This window comes from Chionomys nivalis, chromosome 15, assembly GCF_950005125.1.
Source record: "Chionomys nivalis chromosome 15, mChiNiv1.1, whole genome shotgun sequence".
NCBI lineage: Eukaryota > Metazoa > Chordata > Mammalia > Rodentia > Cricetidae > Chionomys > Chionomys nivalis.
The window spans coordinates 27,290,775-27,312,870 of NC_080100.1; the positions used below are offsets into that span (position 1 = coordinate 27,290,775).

A 22,096-nucleotide genomic window follows, 5' to 3' on the forward strand; every position below is an offset into this window, starting at 1 on the left:
GATCTAAAAAAGCATTGCTGACTACATTGAGAAAAAAGGTCTTACTTTACAGAGAACCGATCTGCTCAGTTGTACTCTTTTAAGAACAGAACTTGTCAGCCATGAAATATAACAAGAGAAGATATGACCCCATAGATAGTGTCTGAAATTGACCACGAGTTAAATACCATTTATTCTTTCTTACACAGTGTTAATATATATTGGGAAATACACTGGCACCTTACATCAGTTCATTAATTTAACCTTCATAGCAACTCACTGAGTAGATACTTATCTTAACCCTCATCCTATAAATGAAGAACCTGAGGCCTAGAAGTTTTAATTCACTTTCTGGTTGTCATACAGTAAAAGGGCAGAGATACTATTTGGATTTAGGTTCATATAAATTGATGCCCCCTTTGGGTTCAACTAGGATGACATGAAAAACCAGCGGTCATTAAATATTGAAATGAAGGGTCAGAGGAGAGTTAACAGCCATGGCCAACGCGGGGCTCACACAGTGACTTTGGAGTCCATCCCTGTGGCTAAGAGGGAGTCGTGTGTTCTAAATGACTAGATGTCTAGATGTCCTGTCAGCTCTCCTCCATGTTGCCCGGCTTTCTTTCATTCTTCCAAGGCACTGAGCTCTTTCCCAACTCCAGACCTCTTGCATATGGTATCTCCTGTATCTTGTATGTTTTTTCCATTTCATGCAATCACAGATTTCTGCCTCTCAGCTCCAACTTAACCTCTTGGCCTACTTATGCAAGCATATCTGTGCCCTTTAAAATTTCTTTGTCAGCAGATACGACACTAAACTTTGATTACAGAAGGAAATGGGGAGACATTACAGGAGGCAAAAGGTCCTTGCTGGGTTTTAGTGTCCTTTTCCTGGCAGTCTCCTGAAGCATACAATCCTTGTTGGTACAAGGCTCCTACCAAGGATAACACAAGTTATCTGGGCTATGGATTGTTATACAGCACAGGTGCCAGCCTGAACTCACAGTCGCCCAGGACGTTCTCCACTAGCCAGCCTGGTGTGACATACTTCTCCAGGAACAGAGAAGCTTTAGAGGAATGGTTCTCAACCTGTGGGCCATCGAATGACCCATTCAGAGGAATCACATGTTAGCTACCCTGCATATCAGATATTTACATTACGATTATTACAGTAGCAAAATTATAAAAATAATCTTATAGTTGGGATCACCATAACATAAGGAACTGTTTTAAAGGGCTGCAGTGTTATTAAGATTTAAAACCCTTGCCTTAGAGGGTTTTTTTTTCTATAAAGTAAATTTCAGAAAACAGAGTTCCAAGCATTTTGTTGAAGTGAACCAGTGACTTATTGCCACCCAGTGAACTATGGACATGAGCTCTCCAGCAAGATCGGAATTTTTGTGCCACCAGTACAGCCAGTTCTTCTACCTGTGACTCTTTTACTCTTTAGAGCTTTCTTAATTTTTATTGAACAATACACTGTCATTTGTTACAGGATATTTATTTACAGTACATAAAGATATGTTGTTGTGATTGGTTTAATAAAAAGCTGAATGGTCAATAGCTAGGCAGAAGAGAATAGGCAGTACTTCCGGGGAGAGAGAAGAACTCTGGGAAGAAGGGAGGTGGGAGGATGCCAGGGGGAAGACAGACATACAGAGTGAAAAAGAGGTTAAAAAGCCACATGGCAGAGCGTAGATTAATAAAAGCAGGTAATTTAAGTTATAAGAGCTAGTTAGGAACAAGCCTAAGCTAAAGGCCAAGCTTTTATTATAATAAGTCTCCATGTCATCATTGGGAGGCTGATGGTCCCAAAGAAAAGTCCAACATGAAAGGCTGGCTACAGTCAATCTAATTTTTATACTTTGCAATTCCTTATGTTGAACTTTCATGTTTAAAATACCAAGTGGCCTCACCTCCTTCCCAATCCCCTTTTTCTCAGTAAGGCCTTGCTATTCAACTCAATATTTTTTTTTTAAGTCAGATAATTGATACCAGTCACTGTTCTCTTTTTATTTTATTTTGTCACTGTTCTCTTGGTCCCTCTGGTTAAGTACTCTGTAAGCACTGACTGGGCCTTTAATTTCCATTCTGATAGGGTTAAGAGTGGGCTGCTGCATCTTAAACTACATGGCCAATTATTTGTCAGTTCAGTAAAATTAAAGGTCCTTAGGACCAACCACATCTCTTTCGAGCAGGATGAATCCAAGATTTGACTTGTCCACTAAGACCAGACTTAATGGCTCTGAGACCTTAGCAGGACTGATTCCATGGTGGAAGACATACCAATCAGGCTAGAAATGCCAACATATGGACCGTACCACCTGCCAAAACTAAACAAAGACCTAATCCACCAAAGTCCATAGTTCTGGGATAGTCTCTACATGTCTAACCTTGCTTTTAGGCTTCTGTGGTTCTGCTTCTGGCTAACTGTTCTTGTTAACTGAAGTGTGCCAACCGAGGACATGGTTTTTAAGCTTAAAAGTTCACCCTGAGAAAGGCTCAGGACTATTTGACCTGGATTAGAGGTGTGTATCACCATGCTCAACACCTTGTGTTTTCTCTCTCTTGATTGGCTTTTGACTGAGCAGTTATTGCTCTTCTTTGGATAATTTTATCATCATTTAGGTGCTCATATCATTTCCTGAGGAATCCTTCCACAATTCTACATTTGTACATTCATTTGTATATTGTTATTATCTCTATAGTAGTTTACTAAGTAATAAATTGCAAGAGGGCAGGGATTAAGCCAGAAGTTTCAGTGTCAATCATAGCTCATGAGTTAATAAATATGTAACAGGTTGTAGTGGAAAATTAAAAGGGCCATTGTACTTGGAATTTACTCTGGAGTGATGGTCACTTAGGCCTTGAAATAATCTCTTATAAATAATTGTTAATCGTTATCTGAGATTTATAAGGCTGCTTTTTCTTGGGGATTTTAGAACCTTAGCATAACCTCAGTTGTAAGACATTTTCAGCAAAGCTGGAATTTTTATAGGTTCGGTGTTTTCTTAGTTAATGGTTCTTTAAGACAACTCCTAGTTCAGATATTTTGCTATGAGGGAACTGACTTGCCTAAAGGCTAAGAAGAGCTGCAGCACTCCTACCCAGTTAGTCCCAGAGAACAGACTCCCCTGCTGCTTTTGCTAAGCCTACATTCATTCTGCAGTGTCTCTCTTTCTTCAACTTGCCCATGTGACTCAGAACACTGACATGTGGCGCCCAGTGAGGTGGGCTCAGAGAAAAGAGCAGTCAGGACACTCCAGGACTGGAGGGGATGATTACTCACTGGTAAGTGAGACTCCAGGATTTGGCAGGGACCTGGGGAATTCCCCATCTCAGGAGCAACAATGTGTGCAGTTGTTAAAATGCTTCCAAAAGAAAATGGAGTGGACGTGAAAAACCCACCAACCAACCAACCAACCAACCAAACACAAAACCAGCTTACTGAGCTTTCAGTACTGATTAAGTATCATTGCTGCTGATTTCAGGCAACTCTTCACGTTCAATTAAAATTAACAGCGTGGAAACAAATACTGAGAGCTTTGAGATGAGTTCATCAAAGAAGAGAAACTATACCAGTAAGGCTTTGATCTTTAGTGTAAGTTAATTTCCAAAGCCTTGGAGCCTCTGCAGAGTGAAGAGTCAGAAAAAACTTGGTCAGATGGAGAGCAGTTCAGTCAGCCCGCAGAGAATGTTGCCTCGGAGATAAAAGTGATGTTCAGGAGGAAGGCAAAAGTGAGGAAGGCCAAGACACTACTCCTCTATTAGACAAAACAGATTTTGCTATAGAATTGCAAAATTTGCAGATACAAATAAAAAGAATGAAATAAGGCGGGGAGTTTCTTCCCATTAGAAAGAAGAGAGGGAATAATTAATCACCATCAAAGACCTCTGGAGTCTCCTTATGAAGGAACTGAGGAATTGCTGCCTAAGGTCATAAGCACGCAGCCTCAGGTGTTTTCCAGTCACTGTGTAGCAACTTCCTGCAAACCAATATCCTCAAGGTTATGTTCAGGTGAGTTGGAGGTCTACAGAAATGACAGCTCTGAAGTTGTTAAAGAAGAAGCAGAGGCATAGGGTATGCATTTACCTAAGGTAAGACAGATTTTATATAATTTGGCTACTCAGAATAGAGTAATTTCTCAGACTTTGTGGTAGCTAGACTAGAAGCTGGTCCTCAGTTGCCGAGCTTACTTGGTGGGAAGGGGAAGCAGCGGCCATGGAACATAGTACTCAGGCTAGAGAAGCAAAAGTGGAGGAAGCGAACTGGAATTCTTATGACTGTTTGCCTAGGTCACAGTTCCTTAAGACAATGACTCCTTCAGATAAGGGATTTTGGTATTGGGGAATCGGCTTTCTAAAAGACCTTTTGCGTATCAATAAAAACAGCTTCTGCAGAGTTCTAGAAAGTCAAGTCCATGGAGACTGATTTCCCACTGCTGCTTTTGCTAAGCACAGATTCATTCTGCAGTGTCTCTCTTTCTTCCACCGGCCCTCATAACTCAGAACACTAACAAAAGGTTCAACTATATAAAAGTCGCCAGTGGCAAGTAATTGAACTTACAGACACACATCACTGTTGTTATTTGGCACACCTATATGAGAAAATAAGTCCCGAACAAAAATGCAAAGTAGTTAAAGAAGTTTATAAGAGAATGCTGCAAGTCATTGGTAAAAGTAGTTCAGAGACAAACAAGATTTCTGTTTACAAATATTTACACTTAACCAGGCAGTGGTGATGCCAGTCTTTAATACCAGCTCTCAGGGAGGCAGAGGTTAGCGAATCTCTGTGAGTTTGAGGCCAGTCAGGTCTACAGAGAGAGTTCCAGGACAGCCAGAGATACACAGAGAAACCTTGTCTAGAAAAACAAACAAACAAACAACAACAAAATACTTACACTTGTAAACTTTAACTCTTTCATAAATATCTACAAAAATTTATTTCTTCTTTGCCAGCTTCTTTAATTATATGTCAGTGGAGAGGAAGATGGTTTGAATGTAACCACTTTGCTTCTTATATATTTTTTTACATTGTAATTAATCTGATATTAAAAGTAAATCTAGAATTATCTTTTATTTGTACTATTCCTGTGGGGGAAATGCTTTTTTTCTAGTGCAGGGGTTCTCTGTGTTTAGATTCATTGTGGACTCTGAGGGGCTGCCTGTTGCCTGTGTATCACTGTGGGGAAACCGGCTTTCCTTGGGAGGTTGTTATGATCTTGGATAAACCACAGAATCATATATTCTATGGTTTGGGGGTTAACAGTCTCCTTTTCTGCAAATAACAGACTAGACTGCTAGCTCAGATCCCTTCCAACTCTCTCTCTCTCTGAAAATGGACACACCGGAATATCAGTTGAACAATATTCCCAGTGTTAAGACTTTCCATTTTGATTACTATGATTTGGCTGCATCACTATGATTGTAATTACAACTTTTTTTTTCCATTTACTTTATGTGTATGGATATTGTGCCTGCATGTCTGCAAACAATGCTCACAGAGGCCAAAAGAGGGCATCAGATGCCCTGGGTCTAGATAGTTGTGAGTGGCCATGTGGTTGTCAGCCAGGCAATTCACCCAGTCCTCTTATCCGATCATCACCCCAACTCGTGACTGTCAGTTTTATTTAGTCGGTTTGGCATGTTAGAATATGGATCCTTCAGCTTCTGTGAGCTGTTTGTCTCCCGTGCAGGCTGCTCTAGTTTTGGCAGTGTTCCTCTGGCCTCAGCCTCTCAAGGGCTGGGATTTCAGGAGTCGGGCAACACTCCAGCAGAAGCATTTGCATTCTTCAGTTCGCCTTGCTCATATGATGATAAAATTTTCCTGGCCTTCAGTTTCTTGATTAGAAAGTATCTGGAAGATTTTGTTAATTGTTTTCGATTAAAAACCATATACATATGTGCCAGGTATACAAGCACCAAGGACACAGCACATGGTTTTTGTTCCGTGCATTTTGAGTGAATTGACAGGAGGATGACCCTGAAGTTACAAAGGCTAGTTGGAAGCAAGTCACTGTGGTTAGTCACTCTTAAAAGATCCAATACTATTTTTATACTTTTAGTATTTTCTACTAGGCAAGAACAAAAACCTTAAAACTAAGACGGGAAGGATAGAGTTATTCAAGATATACTGTGTCAAACAGAAAAAACTCACAAAGAGCATTAAGATGTCCGTGGCCATAGGCAAGAATTAGCATTCATGGAATACAAAGCGGTTTGAGTGCCTATTAAAATCCGGAAGAACTCTTAATACTCATAAGAAGCGTCTCAAGCTGAACTAAACTACCTACCACGTTTAGGGCGCAGGACACTGAAGGTACTTTAAAATGTGAGCTAGCAAAGATATATCTGAGCTAAAACAAGCTGCAGAGTTAATATTCATTACTCTATATAGCACCTCGCGGACGGCCTAATTGTTCGTCTCGGAGGAGCTCAGATGTACCTCACCCTTCCGCAGACTTCCGTTTCTGTAGTCCGCGGGACTACAATCGTTTTATTTTCGGCAACTTCTTTCCTACAGGGACAACAGCTGCAATCCTCTTTCCAGACCTTCCAAGCGGCCCGCTGCCAGCAAGCAGCAGGGGCTGCAGGGGCGGTAGGGGCCGCATTCTCCCCGCAGCCCGCGGAGCCACCCGACGTCCCATTGGCTCAGCCTGGAGCATGGTCGGCTGCCGATTGGTTAAAAGAAGTAGGCGGGCGGGAGGTGTGCCCTGACGTCACAGCACAGGATTGTGGGAGGGACGGGACGACGGGGAGGAACTAAATACCCGGAACGACCTTTGCGGGCCAGGACGGTCACCGCCCGGAGCCTATGTCTCCGCCCACCGGCCGCGTGGGCCCCGCCCCCGCCCCGCCAGCGAGGCCATCAGATGATCGCAGGCCGCCGCGGTCACGTGGACGGGCCGGCGCGCCCCGAGCTGGCCATGGCGGCCGCGGTGTCCGGTGTGGTGAGGCGGGTGGAAGAGCTCGGGGACCTGGCTCAGGCCCACATACAGCATCTTAGCGAAGCCGCGGGGGAAGACGGTGAGGGAGCGCCGCAGAGGGAGGCGGGTGGACGGTGGGGAGACCCGCGGGCCCGCCGCGCTCGCTGGCCAGAAGGCGCGGCCTGCGCTCCGAGGCGGGGTCCCTGGTCCTGGCCCTTCGAGGGCTGGCGCTTCTGAGCCGGCCCCCATTGGGCAGTCATTTACCCTCTCCTCAGAAGTCGCGCTGCCAAGGCAGCGGGCTTCATACGCCTTGAAACCCTTTCTGTTTACATCCGACCAGATGTGTAGTGTCGAATCTGTGCAAAGGCTAGAATCTGAGTAAAAGTCCACACGGACGTTTTCCTGAATGCCTCACTGTTCCCAAATGAACGATGCTTTTTTCTTTCATCCAGTAAATACGGAGAGGCGTGCATGACAGTTCACGTTCTCATTACTGCCTTGTAAATTTCCCCTTTGTGTTCAGCTCAAAATTCAGTTGTAAATAAACGGAATTTCACACAGTTGTACTGGTGTTAGTTGAAATGAGCTTCCCTCCACATCATCTCAGTCCTCGCCAAGCCTTGTGTATTCTGAGAAATGTCTGAGATGTTTCCTCGGGAGGAAAAATAAAATGGGATGCGAAACACATCGTTCTTTTGACATCGGAATCAGTTTGCTTTTTATAATTTCTCAGTTGCAATTGGTTCAGCAGTGCTTCATTTGAATGTTGAGCCTTTACCGTGCACGAGCCTTAAAATGCTTGTAGCTAGACTCATACATTTTCCCAAGTGATTGAATAGTTGGTATATTTACAGAATCGGTTCTGCAATTAAATGGCCCACTTTCAATGAAGAAGATTTGCTAGAGCATTTCTACGTCGGAGGGTGTTCCTCAATGTCCCACACACCACACAGAGGCTATGTCTTTTGGTCTGTGGCAAGTGAAACAGGCTTCAGTAGTGACTGTTGTCTAGTTCATATCCAGATTTCTTTTAATTCTAGCTTTATTTGGATCATCCCAGGGAGCCCGAATAATTTTTATTCACTTATTGCTGAACCCAACAGTCATTCATATTTTCTTTTGAAAGAATTCTGTGATCCTGTGTAGAGGATTCCTGGAAAGAAAAGTTCAGTGTTATATAGTTTTGGAGTCTTTATACATCTGAAATTTTACTTAAACCACAGCCATGACTGTCCACTTTATGAGCTCCTATCAGTGTTGAAGTTAATTTTACTGGAGATTTGCTAATAGAACTTACTTAAGCCTAATTAATACAAGATTATATGTATTTAAATTATACTTGACCCTTTTTCATACGACAAAAACAAAACACATCGTAAACTTATCCTTTAGCCTAACAGTTACTTTTTTTATTGAGTCATAAGTATTGAAAGTTTTTATTCAAACTAGGTTATATAAGGCGCATCTCCATTCCACTTAAGAATGCTCTTTGTATTTGTGGCCATTTGTTTTGGTTTTTTTCTCACTATTAGCAGTATAATACTGTCTTGTATGGAATTAGACCGTAAGAAGGATATTTTCCAGAGATTATGTGAGTCACTTTTCTCTTTTGCCTTGCCAGTTTACTTTAACTATTTCTAGCTAAAGGGAATGTGTTTTTATGGACTTTTCTAGCTATGCCAGCACCACACCCCTCCTATGGGAATAGCTATAACATCTTGCTTCAGCAATGACTTGGTTCAATACAAGTCTCGGCATTTACTATAATCTTCTAAGCATGTCGGGAGTGCAGCATTCCATACTATTTGGGTTCACAGTAGAATCTTGTTTTCTGAGTTGGTTGGTTGGTTCTTTTAGGCCAAGGAGAGATAGGAAGAGACCTAAGTAGATAGCATTCAGCGTAGGTGAATAGTGATCCTACAGCAACAAAAATTCCTCTAAAGCTATAGTTTAGTTTTTTTTTTTTTTAACCTGGGAAAGCTAAAGGGTGTTATGTAATTGCCAGCTGCCATACCTGATGGTGTTTTTTATTCTAACACTGAATAACTTATCTCTTTATGTAACTGCAGAGGCTGGATCAGATGAGACCACACCAACTACTACATTGTCCACTGGCAAATGGTTAGGAATGGTCCTGTGTTTCAGATAAGAGGCCTAGAGACTTTAGTGTCTTGTACTGTGGTATGCATATATACATTTTAGTACTGAAGTGAAATTTGAGGGAGGATAGTGTCTTTGGGACCCACAAAGCCTGAAATCAGAAGTCAAGAAAATATGGCAGTGACGGAGATGGTGAAGGTTGGAAAGTTGGTAGATTGTGATAAGTGTATGGAAGTAGAAGAGTGTTTGCTTGTCGTGGGTTTTGTTGGTTTTCTGTAGGTTTTGAAGGAATGAGGTAGTTTGCCCCATACCAAAATTTTAAAGGAATAAGATAGCCCTCTAGATTGTAATTGTAGCTATAGCAACTAAAAATGGAGTATGTTAGAGTTGTTTACAGTCTGATATTTTCATAAAGATTTGGCCAATTAATCTTTTAGGAAACATTTGCAATTGCATTTATGAAATTACATGCATTCAGTGGAAGCTCTTTCTGCAAATTTGTGGATTTTGCATTCCCATAAAGGTTGTAAATTTATTAAGTATTTTGCGTATTTCTACATTGCAAAAAATATAATAAACTGAGAGCTACATAGATGGCTCAGAAGGTGAAGTGCATGCTGTGCAGTGTGGTGAACTGCTGTAAATGTGAGTTGTAGCGGGCCACATGTAATCCCAGTGCCCTCTGGGTAAGTTGACCAGCTAGACCAGCAGAATCACACGCTCCTTGTACAAGTGAGAGGCCTTGCCTCAATATGTAAGGTGAGGAATGATTGAGGAAAACATCTTTTTTTTTTTTTTTTTTTTTTTTTTTTTTTTTATTTTTCGAGACAGGGTTTCTCTGTGGTTTTGGAGCCTGTCCTGGAACTAGCTTTTGTAGACCAGGCTGGTCTCGAACTCACAGAGATCCAACTGCCTCCTGAGTGCTGGGATTAAAGCCATGTGCTACTACCACTTGGCTTGAAGAAGACATCTTGATGTCAGTCTTTGCCCTCCACGTGCATCCTGAATGTGTGTGCTCATGTGTGTAAACATGCATAATATGCATGTACACTACACATAACATACCAAGAAAGAGTGAGCTGTATACTTAATTCCTTAATAAAGTCTCTTAAGAATGCTATTTCTAAATTTAAGAAATAGTAACAGTGAATTTAAAAAAAAAAAAAACTAACGCCTTTGCTTTGAAGAATAAATTTATTTCATTGTGATTGGGTTTTATGTATGAAATACTTAATATTTTAGGTAAGAAATTGCTATCTTGCCACAGTATACTTTCTTTATATCATTTCTGTTACATAGTACTTTTTTGCTTAAAATGCCCTTTGGATTTATTTAAAATAATCATGTTTTTATTACTTTCAGATCACTTTTTAATTCGGGCCTCTGCAGCTCTAGAAAAATTGAAACTCTTGTGTGGAGAAGAACAAGAATGTTCAAATCCATCAAATCTTTTGGAACTGTACACACAGGTACTAACACAAACGTGATGTCTGGCTTTACTGAGGGTGTGTGTAATGCACACATTCATGTGGACGTGGAGACTTGTGGACTTGTGTGTATTCACATGGAGATCAGAGGTTGATGTCAGGTGTTTTCTTCAGTCACGCTCCATCTTGATTTTTGAGATAAGGTCTCTCGTTGAACCGTAACTTATGGATTCAACTGGGCCAGCTGGCCAGCCAGTGAGTGCCAGAGAAGTACTTTCTTAGCCTCCCCAGTGCTGGAATTACAGGTGCCCAATGCCAGGCTCAGCTTCTTACATGGGTGCTAAAGATCTAAACTCAGGTCCTAATGTTTGCATCAAATACTTCATTGACTGAGCCATCTTTCTCAGTCCCTGAACTCTGGCATTTTGATATCAGATTGATTATTTAAATGCTAGGCTTCCAAAGGTTATATAAATAAATAAAATCAATTTATAAACTTGTTTATAAATAAAATCAAATTAATTGTAAAGCATTGAATTTTGGTAAAAAGAAAAAGAAACTGCAGTTTGAAAGGAGTAACGTTCATTAGATACGTAAAGAAAAATACTGCTATTAAAATAATTATTGAGGGCTGGAGAGATGGCTCAGCGGTTAAGAGCATTGCCTGCTCTTCCAAAGGTCCTGAGTTCAATTCCCAGCAACCACATGGTGGCTCACAACCATCTGTGATGAGGTCTGGTGCCCTCTTCTGGCCTGCAGATATACACACAGACAGAATATTGTATACATAATAAATAAATAAATTATAAAAAATAATAATAATAATTATTGATAACTAATCAGAATACTAGAAATTAATGCCTAATTTTCTTCCCTGGAATTCACTTTTTCTTGGGATGATTCTCTCAGTAAACATGATTGCTGTGTTGTCATCATATGTATTCGTGACATTTTCCTGTTACTTTTTGCTTTCTTAGTTAGGGTTTCTATTGCTGTGAAGAGTTACCCTGACCACAACAACTTTTGTAAAAGAAAAACATTTAATTGGGGTGGCTTACAGTTTCAGAGGTTTAGTCCATTATCACCATGGCAGGACATGGTGGCATGCAGACAGACATGGTATTGGAGAAGCTGAGAGACCTACACTGCTGGCAACAGGAAGTAGTCTGAGGACTGGGCATGGCTTCAGCACATATGAGAACTCAAAGTCTACCTCCACAGTGACACACTTCTTCCAACAAGGCCACACCTACTGTAACAAAGTCATACCTCCTAAGAGTACCACTCCCTATTGGGGCCATTTTCTTTCAAACAACCACACCTTCCTTTTGGGTGGTATATGCTTTCTTGGTCTTTCCAAACAAGCTGACATCTGAATGAACTGTATGCCATTATAGTAATTGATACTTGAATAGCACTTTATAGTTGGCAAAGTGCTTTCGTATGCCCTTTCTTGATTGCTAAGAGAGTAAAGATAAAGTAGTTATGAAAAATGGAGGACTTGGTTAAGTTTGGAAAGTGCACATTTGTAGCACTGTGCTTCTTCATAGGAGGTACATATGAGTGTTACTGCCACCAAGCATGACTGACTTAGCTTATAGTAGCTAAACCCTAAGAACTAACTTGAAAGTCTCTAGCTCTTCAGAAAACTTTTCACTCTTGTCTGCTATGGTGAGTATTCTGCTTGTCTTTCACATGAGGATCCTCTAAATACTGAACTTCCCCCAATACAGCAGAATATCTAGGGATACAGACTTAGATTTCCCATGCCTTGAACTCTGCTCATGACTCTGATTCCTTAGCTTCCTTCTGTAAGATGCTCATGGCTCTGAATCAAGATTATAAGAAGCTGATCTCTCTGCCCTTGGAGATAAGGCTTAGGCTTTATTACTTAGGCATCACAAATTGTGCTTGTAGTGTTTCATGTGTTTTACATATTCATTTTACTCTTAAAGAAAGGAACTTTGAAAGGTACTGGCTTGTCCATGGTTAGTTTTTTGACCAGTAAAAAAACTACCACTGTAACCCAGTTTCCAGCAGATTAAAATAAGTAAGAGGACTAAGGAGTTTTAAGGTCTTACAGGCTGCTGGGGACTCAGTGTTAGAATTGCACACATTGATGGCATACTTCATTTATGTGGTGGCAGGGTGTATGCTCTCAAATACTGGCTGTATATTTGGGAACACAAATCCCCCAAAGATTCAGCATTAAAAAGTAGAATTAGACTATAAAACTTCAGGCATTTATAAACCATTCGGGAGTTATACAGATATGAACAGCAAATAATAATTGATTACATTTTCATAATTATGACATGTTAATTGAAACATGAATCTTCATTTACTTCTTGAAACAGTAATCCTTTTGGTGCCTGAACATTGTGCTTCCATTCAAATTTAAATACAGTGCTGACATGGTTGAGTGTCTAATAAAGCTTCTATATACACAAGGCTAACCACTTTGCTATCCTGTAAAGTTTCGTCTCTTACATATACTTTTTTTTTTGTTGTTTTAAGGCCATATTAGATATGACATATTTTGAGGAGAATAAGCTAGTAGATGAAGATTTTCCTGAAGACTCTTCTCCCCAGAAAGTAAAAGAGCTTCTCAGTTTTCTTTCAGAACCAGAAATTTTAGTTAAAGAAAACAATATGCATCCCAAGGTAAGTGCTGTGTACATGCAAATTATAACAGAACATTGTCACATTGTCTTGCCACTGTTCTGCTCTTTTGTTTGTTTTTGTTTTTCAAGACAGGGTTTCTCTGTGTGGCTTTGGAATGCTCTTTAGACTATATTTTTGATGCTTGTGAATGTATCCTTGTTTTAAGTTAAGATTAAAAGAAAGAGGTTTGCTGAGCTTGGATTCATATGCTTTATTCCTATCACTTGGGAGGCAGAGGCAAGGGGATCTGTGAGTTTGAGGCCAGTCTGGCCTACATAGTGAGTTCCAGGCCAGCCAAAACTATTTAGGAAGATCTTGTTTCAAAGTGGATGGGGATTGGAGGAGAGGAGGTTAATACTCTAGACCATGATCAGAAAAGTGTATTTTATGAACTACTTTCAGAATATTTATATAATGGAATTTTAATTGTATTGCATACAGAATCCTTTTCTAACACAGATATTTCCTTGTCACCTTTACTTTTGCAAGCACTGTTTTTTGACAGTCATAAAATCTAATTGTCTTTATTGCCTTTTTTTCCTTTAGAGTTTTGAGACAGAGTCTCACTGTGTAATACTGGCTGCCCTTGAACTCTGTAGACTAGGATGGCCTTAGACTCACAGAAATCCACCTGCCTCCACCTCCTAAGTACTGGAATAAAAATCATGTGCCACCACGCCCAGTCCTTACTGTCTGTTTAAATCCTGACCCTGGTGAGCATTGCCGCCTTTCTTACTGGCACTGATCCTTTGTCTCCTACATGTTATTTTCGCCATTTTTAGAAGTTTTTGCTTGCTCTTTGCCAGAACTCTCTCTTCTTCATTGTAGAGACAGGCATTGCCCAAGGATGTCTCCTTCATGCTTTGATGTCTCTGATCTGTCTCTAATGTCCTGTTCACATGCTTTGTTAACTGCCTTCTCTAGTTGGCCTTATGTATCTAGGTATCTAGTCCTGGGTTATTCCCCCCCCCCTTTTTTTAAATGTATTTGTGGGTACAATGTGTGCATGCTCATGTGTGTGCCATAGTAAACATATGGAGGTCAGAGGACAGCTTGCAGGAGTCAGTTTTCTTCTTCCACCATATGGGCTCTGTGATTGAATTCAGGTTTCAAGTCGTGGCAACAAGTACCATTACCTGCTGAGCCTTTTTGCTGGCCCTGCTGGATACTATTTCAAGTAAATGATTTCTTGTATTTGTGTGCCTGTTGACCGTCTATTTAAATATCTTCTTGGCTTTATGTATTTCTTAAGGCAGGCTTTCTGGTAGAGCAATTACCTCAAGATTTAAAGGCCATACCACTATAAACATTTTGGTTTATTTAAGTTATTTTTTCATATATAGCTTTTCATTATTCTAGCAAATTAATTCTTATTCTTTTCTGTAATTCCTATTTCTTTCTAGAAAAATAGATATTATCTTGACTCAATGTGTTCCTAAAAATGGTATCTTTTTAATGAGAATGGATTTTGCATTTTTCCAAGTAATAGTAGGGGAATTTTCTACTATCATATTTCAACTTAATTTTTAATACTACTTGAAATTAAAGAGTTATTTTGCTGTATATATACCAATAGATGACAATATTTCTACTTAATTCAAGCATAAGCATTCCTCTGTAACCTTATCTGGACACATTCTGTGAAATGAGAATGCTTTTAGTTGCTTAATTTTCTTTAGAAGTTTGATTTTGTAAATATATGGCTTTTTTGTGGATATGCCTTTTGTGTTTCTTTTCAGCTGTGCGATTTGCTTGGAGATGAGCTACTGGAATGCCTCTCTTGGAGACGAGGAGCCCTGTTATATATGTACTGTCACTGTCTAACTAAGAGAAGGGAGTGGCTCCTGAGGAAATCTCACTTGCTCCAGAAGGTAAGAGACAATTTCATTTGTGATTTTGATTGTTAGCTTTACAGACTTTAGAACATTTTATAATAACAGTAGTGAAATCAGAGGTTCTGGGCTAGTAGACCTACATTTTATAATAACAGTAGTGAAATCAGAGGTTCTGGGCTAGTAGACCTACATTTTAGGTTCACAGACTGTGCTCTTGGGATTTCTGTAAAGACTAAGATGACACATGAAAGAACAGCATTTGGAGACTACTACATGTGTTTCTCAGGTTCTTGAGTTTTATTTTTGTTTGAATATAAGATAAAGCTGTTAATTTCTAAATATTTTCTTTGGTGAAAGAAGTTTTGTTTTGTGTGTCTCTTTGTAAGCAAGGTAATCCTGAGAAGCCTGTAGGACTCTGCTTCTAAAACAATATGACTGTCTGTTCTAACAATTTTTATTCCAAAGACTTGAATCTTAGTATTGTGTCACTAAGAATTCCAGCTCAGTCTAAATATACCCATAGTTTGCATAGTCTTGGAAATGGGAAGCCATACTTTTAGGGTAGAAAAAAATTAGTTATATCTGAATCATAAAACGGGCCAAAATATAGTTCACTATATTTCAATATATAGTTCAATATAGGATACTTGTCTAGCATTCATGATGCCCTAGGTTAAGTACTAAGTACTGCAAAACAAACAAAACTCCTTATTTATTTTTAAAGGTTTTTTGAGTTCATGTTTACAACATTCATCCTTTGATAACATTTTTTTAATAACTGCATTGCTGCAGCTTGTGTTTGTGGTTGATATTTCCTCCTTGTTCCATATTCATTATTTGGGAGGGTTTACTTATATTACAACAGTCTCAGGGTGATAAGTATTTATGCCATTGGAATATCATAGTAATTATATGTATTTCTGTATCGGTCCATTTATCCTTGAGTAAAGAATGAGGCAGAAAGTACTTGTTTATAGTTCCGTGCATAATGCTGTAATTTATTTGATTTATTTAGTACCTTGTTGATGGGATCAATTACTTGCTGCAGATGCTAAATTATAGATGCCCTGTCCAGTTAAATGAAGGTGTTTCTTTCCAAGACCTAGACACAGCTAAATTACTGAGTACAGGTAAGGTAATTTCCTGTTAACATTCCTAAGTGAAGTTTTCTTTCTTTTTTTTTTTTTTAAGAGTTTAGAAAGCTTGCTAACTGTACTCTCATTGTGTGTTCCTACTACTCCTGGTCTACCTAGATCTCTTATTCTAAGTCTAATTTGTCTTTATAACAAATTAACATGCTTTGACCTTAAATATTTAATTGCAAAATTTCTGGGAATAATGTTAAAGGAATAGTCATCTTTTGATGGAAATTGTCCTGGTATTCTTTTTTCATAGTGATACAAAGAAACTTGGATATCTTTAGCATCTGTGATAGTTTAGAATTGAATGATCTACCAGACACATGATAATGCATAAGACTGTCAGTGTACTCAAATATAAGATGTATTATAACAATATAGTTATATCACTGATCCTAGAGCATCCTTCAAAATAAACTTTGTGTTCATGGATGCAGTTCAGAAAATTTATGAGAGTTCTGAAGTTATGTACAGAATTTAGGCTATAATCTAGCAGGGTTCCACCAGTGAAATTAATTCTCAAAGAAGGTCCTAAAGAGGCCTCATAGAAATGTTAAGAATAACTAAATCGTTATTTAAAATATTATATGACAATACTCTGCTTTGTTTGGGGAATTTCTTATCTAGGTAAAAGACACAGCATTGATTAAGTTAGAATTGCGCTAGTGATAGTGGGCTTTTCTGAGCATTAATAAATGGTATGAAAAATGTTTATTGCTAAAGACATTATTAGTTTTTCAATAGATGATGTTGCTTTTTATAAACTTAACTCTAATATAAATGACCTTCCCAGGAATATTTAGTGATATTCATGTGCTGGCTATGATGTACAGCGGAGAAATGTGCTACTGGGGATTAAAGCATTGCGCAGATCTACAGTCAGAAAATCATGAAGTTGATACTGATGTTTTTGGAGCAAGTTGCACTACACACAAAGAGCCTTTGGATTTCCGAGAAGTAGGAGAAAAAATTTTGAAGAAGTATGTGTCGGTGTGTGAAGGACCTCTGAAAGAGCAGGAGTGGAACACGGCGAATGCTAAGCAGATCCTGAGCTTCTTTCAGCAGCGCTGTAGCTAGGTGTTCATCTGTCCTCACTGCTTGGAAGAAGATGGGAGAGATGGAAAGGAAGGCTTCAGGAGAGGCGATGTCTACACTGATCCTAAGTATATACACTACGTAAAGATGCCCAGCATGGCTACCCTTCTCTAATGCTATCACCGTTCATTGTATAGTCCTAAATCTGTGAAAAAGTAGTCTCTCCCTTCTAAAATAGCATATATGTTATTCTAACTGAACTGAACTGCATACAATCCTGCCACTGGTGAGGAGGACCCCAGTTATATTTCACTGTGGTAAAATATATGTAACACAAAATCTGCATACTTCAAAGATGAAAATCAGTTCTCTCCTTGTTTCAGATATATAGATCAGTATAAATGTAGGCAATTAAAAGATTATAACTATATTTAGATTTCATTTCCAGTAATCTAAATGGCAAAAGATTTTAGGAATGAACCATTGTATTTATTTTGCCATGTATTACTAATAATACTTAAATTATTGACTTAGTTACTTTATAAATTATTTTTCTTATTTTTGTTTAAAACAAAAACTGCATGGTTTCTCCAATAATGAAGATAAAAATCAGTGTAAATGATTCTATCAGTTCAGATGCTTTTAGGGCACATCTTTGCATATAATGAACTTTACATATGTTTTGCCTTTATTAGGATTGAAATGCTGATGGTCAGAGAGCCTAGTTTACTGTCTTGCTCACATCTTTCTGCCTACCTCAACTCCTGTTGTCTTGGGATGGTCTGTATGATGATCCCTTCTGATGCACTAGACTTCTGTCCCAATGACATCTCTACATTCCAGTAATTTCTGCTCCTGCACCTTGTGCATTAGCCATACTCAGTTTCTCTTTCTAAAATCTTAAGTTTCAGTAACTGATAACAATTCTCCGCTTTTCAGCTTTTAAAATTTCCTTGTTTTTATTGGTTTCTCTCTGTTTTTATTCTACAGCTTTTATCCTTTTTACAGGTTTCTTTCTTGACTGTTCTCCTAACTCTTGGTGAGCCTCTTTCATGCTTTCTTTGCCCTGCATTTCATGGGACGTCATCTGAACTACTCTCTCCCATTGTTTCCTCTTCTGTCTTATCTGGTAGTGTTGTCCTTAGCTGGCTTTCATCACTGTATTAATCCTCCATCAGCTGTTTATTCTTAGGAGACTTAGTTATGTGGAAGGCATGTAGTCTTTCAGAGTGTTTCTACATGCGTGACTTCACTTAGAAGAACCTTGACTGTAAGCAACGAAGGTGCCTGTTCTTTCCCCCTGTGGTAAAGTCGAATTCATTAGTCACCTCTACTGTTCTTCTTTCACAGAAAGTTTAAATTCTGAAGGAGTCAACTTATATTTACTAATTTTTCTGTTTTAAAGAAAAATAGGTTGCCTATTTTTTGATGACTAATCTTTTCTAGTTCCTTGTTTTCTTGTTGTTTCTCACTTTCTGTCTTCATGTAAGTTCTGTTCTTCTTTCTCTTTCTTGCTTTTTACTCCAAATGCTCATGCTAAAGAATATCTTTCACAGCCATTTGGCTTGCAGTGCCCATAATATCAGGCTGATTTCCCTGCCAGGAACTTGAGCCCCAGTCTCCTTGCTTCCTCTGAAGTTTATTTCTAACTGCCTATTAAATACTGACTGCACAGTAATTTTAAGTTCAGTATGAGCAAAAGACAAATACTTCATTTTTAATGGAAAATCTTCTCTGCCTCACCCCCTTCCCCCAGTTTTGTGTAGTTTTTCAGGAAGGGAAACAGAAGGTTTACCTTCCCAGCCTCATTTCTATACTCACTCTGATTTGTCTTCTAGATCAACATTTTTTCAAACATCAAAATTACAGGCTCCTTTTTGATAAACAAAATTCTGAATAGGCAATGGTAGCTAGGGGAGATTCCTCCATCCCTGCTTCAACTCCTGGCATATCTTTATAAAACCAAGATTTTTATGTTTCCTAGCATTTTAGCAAGTTTTATTATGAAAATACCTTGGCTTTCTAAAATTAAATAATCTTTAATGTGATTTTTAGAAGCACAGACCTTTTCAGTGGGTCATAGTCAATTAATCAAGTTCTTCCAGTACTTTCCCAATACACTTATGTGTTATAGCCTCAGTACCTTTGTAGACACCATTATTTCCAGGCCTTTCTTTGTGGTCAGGTAAATAATTTACTTGTATGATGTACTTTTAGTAATACTGTATCCAGAGGCTGTTTTCAGCCCTTTCCAGTAGAAATTAGATATTCCTTCATATTTTCTGTCTTCCTTTTCCCACATTACCACAGCACAATGTGTTGTAATTATTTTTCTTACTATTAAATGAGCTCCATATCTTAAAATTTTACCTTTGCACATACTGTTCATTGTATGGTAGGTAGTTATGTTTTTTGAATTAATGAGGCATGATTTGAAATGCCAAATTTTGCACAAAAGGGTTGCTGCTATTGCATTCCAAACTGCCATGCCCTCTATACCAGTGGTTCATACATCAAAAAGGAAACTACATTCCTCAGAAGAGTAAAGTGTTAGTTGGATCCTAAACCTGAGAAAACAAGACCTTGTCTTCAGAAGCTGAGAACTTCATGTTTTGCCTTTATTACCTTTGTGGACTCACTGGTTGGTACAATTATGAGGGTATTCTTGGGTGCTTTTGTATAATTTACTCCCTCCCCCAAACAATTGGAGAACAATTTGTAGACCATAGTAGTTGCAGTACTTTTTACTGTGGTATTATAAATGAACAACACATTTTGTATTCATTTAATCTTGATGAGTAAATTCTTTTATGTAGAATGAAGTAACCTCAAAATACCAAATATTCCACATATAGACAATAGTTAAGCCTCCAATCGATTTTTTTCAACAACTGTTGTATGCCTACTACATGCCATATCTTGTCCTAGGCACCAAGGATATAGCTCTGGAAACACTATCATCCATCAGTGGATGAGAATATACAGCATGTCAAGGAATAATGCTATTGAGCATGATGTAGGGTGTAAGGGACAAGTGTGACTTGGAGATGGGTGCTGTTTTATTTAGAGTGATGAAAACGGCACATCTAAGCACCTGTCTTCAATTTCCATCCTGTTATTTAGATACCTTGTATATTAAGTACTCTCAAAGATTTTCTTAGGGAAGTCACTACCTACAACCTTCTCACTTTTGCTGCATTGAATGAACTTCTTATCAGTGGCATTTCTAATGTCTACTGCCTAAAGACCTTGGCATTTTATTCATGTCAAGTAGTTTTCCTTCTACCTTCCAGTTCCCTTTTCTGTCTTCTGTAAGGTTCCTATATCTGTCCACAGAAGCCAAACTCTGTAGTTTCTTTAATATCACTTCCCTATATATTTAAAACACAATATGAGGTAACATAGTATGGGAATATTACATTAAGAGGTACTTAATATGTCACAATTAATGTATACATTATATATTCATGCTGATGTTCAGTGGGTTTTGTTTTCCTACTTCTAGTGAAAAATCACTTTATCTTCAGTTGGAATTCTCTGCTGTTTACTAAGATGTAAAATGTTATAGGATTTCTCACAATCCTTAAATGTTTATCCTTAAATGTATGAATTTTCTGATATCGATCGGCTGTAAGACTTGAATGTGAGTTTGAGGCCAGCCTGGTCTACAAAGGAAGTTTCAGGACAGCTAGGGCTATTACACAGAAACCCCTTGTCATAAAACAAAAACAACAACAACAAAAAGACTAAGAGACTGTCTCTTACTATGTTTATAGACTTTTAGGCTACTGTGCATTATTTGGTATTAAGGCACATATGGCATTCCCTTGTCTTTTGCATACAGTAGAGTGAGGTAAGAGTCATGACTAAAAGCCCACCATAAAGTTACATTCCTAGCGTTACAGCCTTGCCATCAGTGCTTTGATCTTCATTAAAATGTACGAGGTGTGTGTGAATTTGTTGTCTGACTTATCTTCATGACACTTTAAAAACCCACTGCTACTAACATGGTCTGCTTTAGATTGCTTGTATCCTTGGTCCGTCTTTTAGGGCCCCTTTTGTAACTCATCTGCCACAGAATCCAGGATTCCATAGTTCTCTAGTATTACTTACCCTGAGTTCTTTTAATATAAAATGAAATACATTATGGAAGTATTATATTAACATAAACTTAATATAGCCGGAATTAAAAGTATTCATTATATACTTATGCTGGTATTGAGTAGTTTTGTTTTTGCAACTTTTAGTGACATTTTCCAACTACAGTGTTTTGGAACATGATTAATAAAATAAAACCACATTCCTGTACTTGTTTCTTGTTTTGTTTTATATTTTATTCTTGCATCAGAATAAAAACATTTCCTCTCAGTTTGCTGTCCTGATTTTTGAATGCTTTTTTTCTGGTTCTAATAACTTGCAGACAGGTTAGCATAATGATTCAGATAGTGAGTTCTGGAGCTAGAAGGCCTGAATTAATTCACAACCCTGCCATCCTAACTGTAATCCTATGTAAATTACTAAGTCTTTTTGGCTTTTAATATTCTCTTTTTATTATTTTAAAGAATGTTTAAATGGTGTATTTCTGTGCTCAGGCCCGCAGAGGCCAGAGGCTTCAGGTCTCTGGAGCTAGAGTTTCAGGTGATGTGAGTCGACTGGTGTGGGTGTTAGGATTCCAACTTCCATCCTCTGCAAGAGCAGGAGGAACTCTTAACCACTAATCCAACTCTCCAGTCCATTAATCTTACTTTCCACAAATATTTCTATAAGGAATCTGAATTCTCCTCATTCAATAGATAATTCACATTTCCTTGTAATACAGGAGCTGTGGCATTTTGTTTCTTCAGGCTTAACTGACTTAGTTTCTCATGCTAATTTTCTTTCTATGAAAATAAAAGAACGTAGGGAGGAGAAATGCCATATAAGTAATTCTTACCTTTTCCTGATGACCCGAGCCTATGCTTGATCTATTTGCTAGCAATGGCGTGTGGAAT

At 38.6% G+C, this 22,096-nt stretch overlaps 1 protein-coding gene across 1 annotated transcript; it reads left to right on the plus strand.

Annotated features, from left to right (window-relative positions):
- Positions 1–6,771: 6,771 nt before the first annotated feature.
- On the plus strand, positions 6,772–21,473 carry Rimoc1 (RAB7A interacting MON1-CCZ1 complex subunit 1). Its single transcript, XM_057789986.1, has 6 exons — positions 6,772–7,005; positions 10,368–10,474; positions 12,950–13,096; positions 14,836–14,967; positions 15,947–16,061; positions 16,864–21,473. Exons 1-6 carry the CDS (start codon positions 6,852–6,854, stop codon positions 17,145–17,147), a joined length of 939 nt encoding a protein of 312 aa, XP_057645969.1. The 5' UTR covers positions 6,772–6,851; the 3' UTR covers positions 17,148–21,473.
- The last annotated feature ends 623 nt before the right edge of the window (positions 21,474–22,096 follow it).

Excerpts from the sequence above, each read along its gene's own strand:
- Rimoc1 (XM_057789986.1), top strand. The coding sequence starts at position 6,852 with ATGATCGCAGGCCGCCGCGGTCACGTGGACGGGCCGGCGCGCCCCGAG. Across the intron at positions 10,475-12,949 it reads TTTTGGAACTGTACACACAG|GCCATATTAGATATGACATA; the intron begins GTACTAACACAA and ends TGTTGTTTTAAG. Across the intron at positions 14,968-15,946 it reads AATCTCACTTGCTCCAGAAG|TACCTTGTTGATGGGATCAA; the intron begins GTAAGAGACAAT and ends TGATTTATTTAG.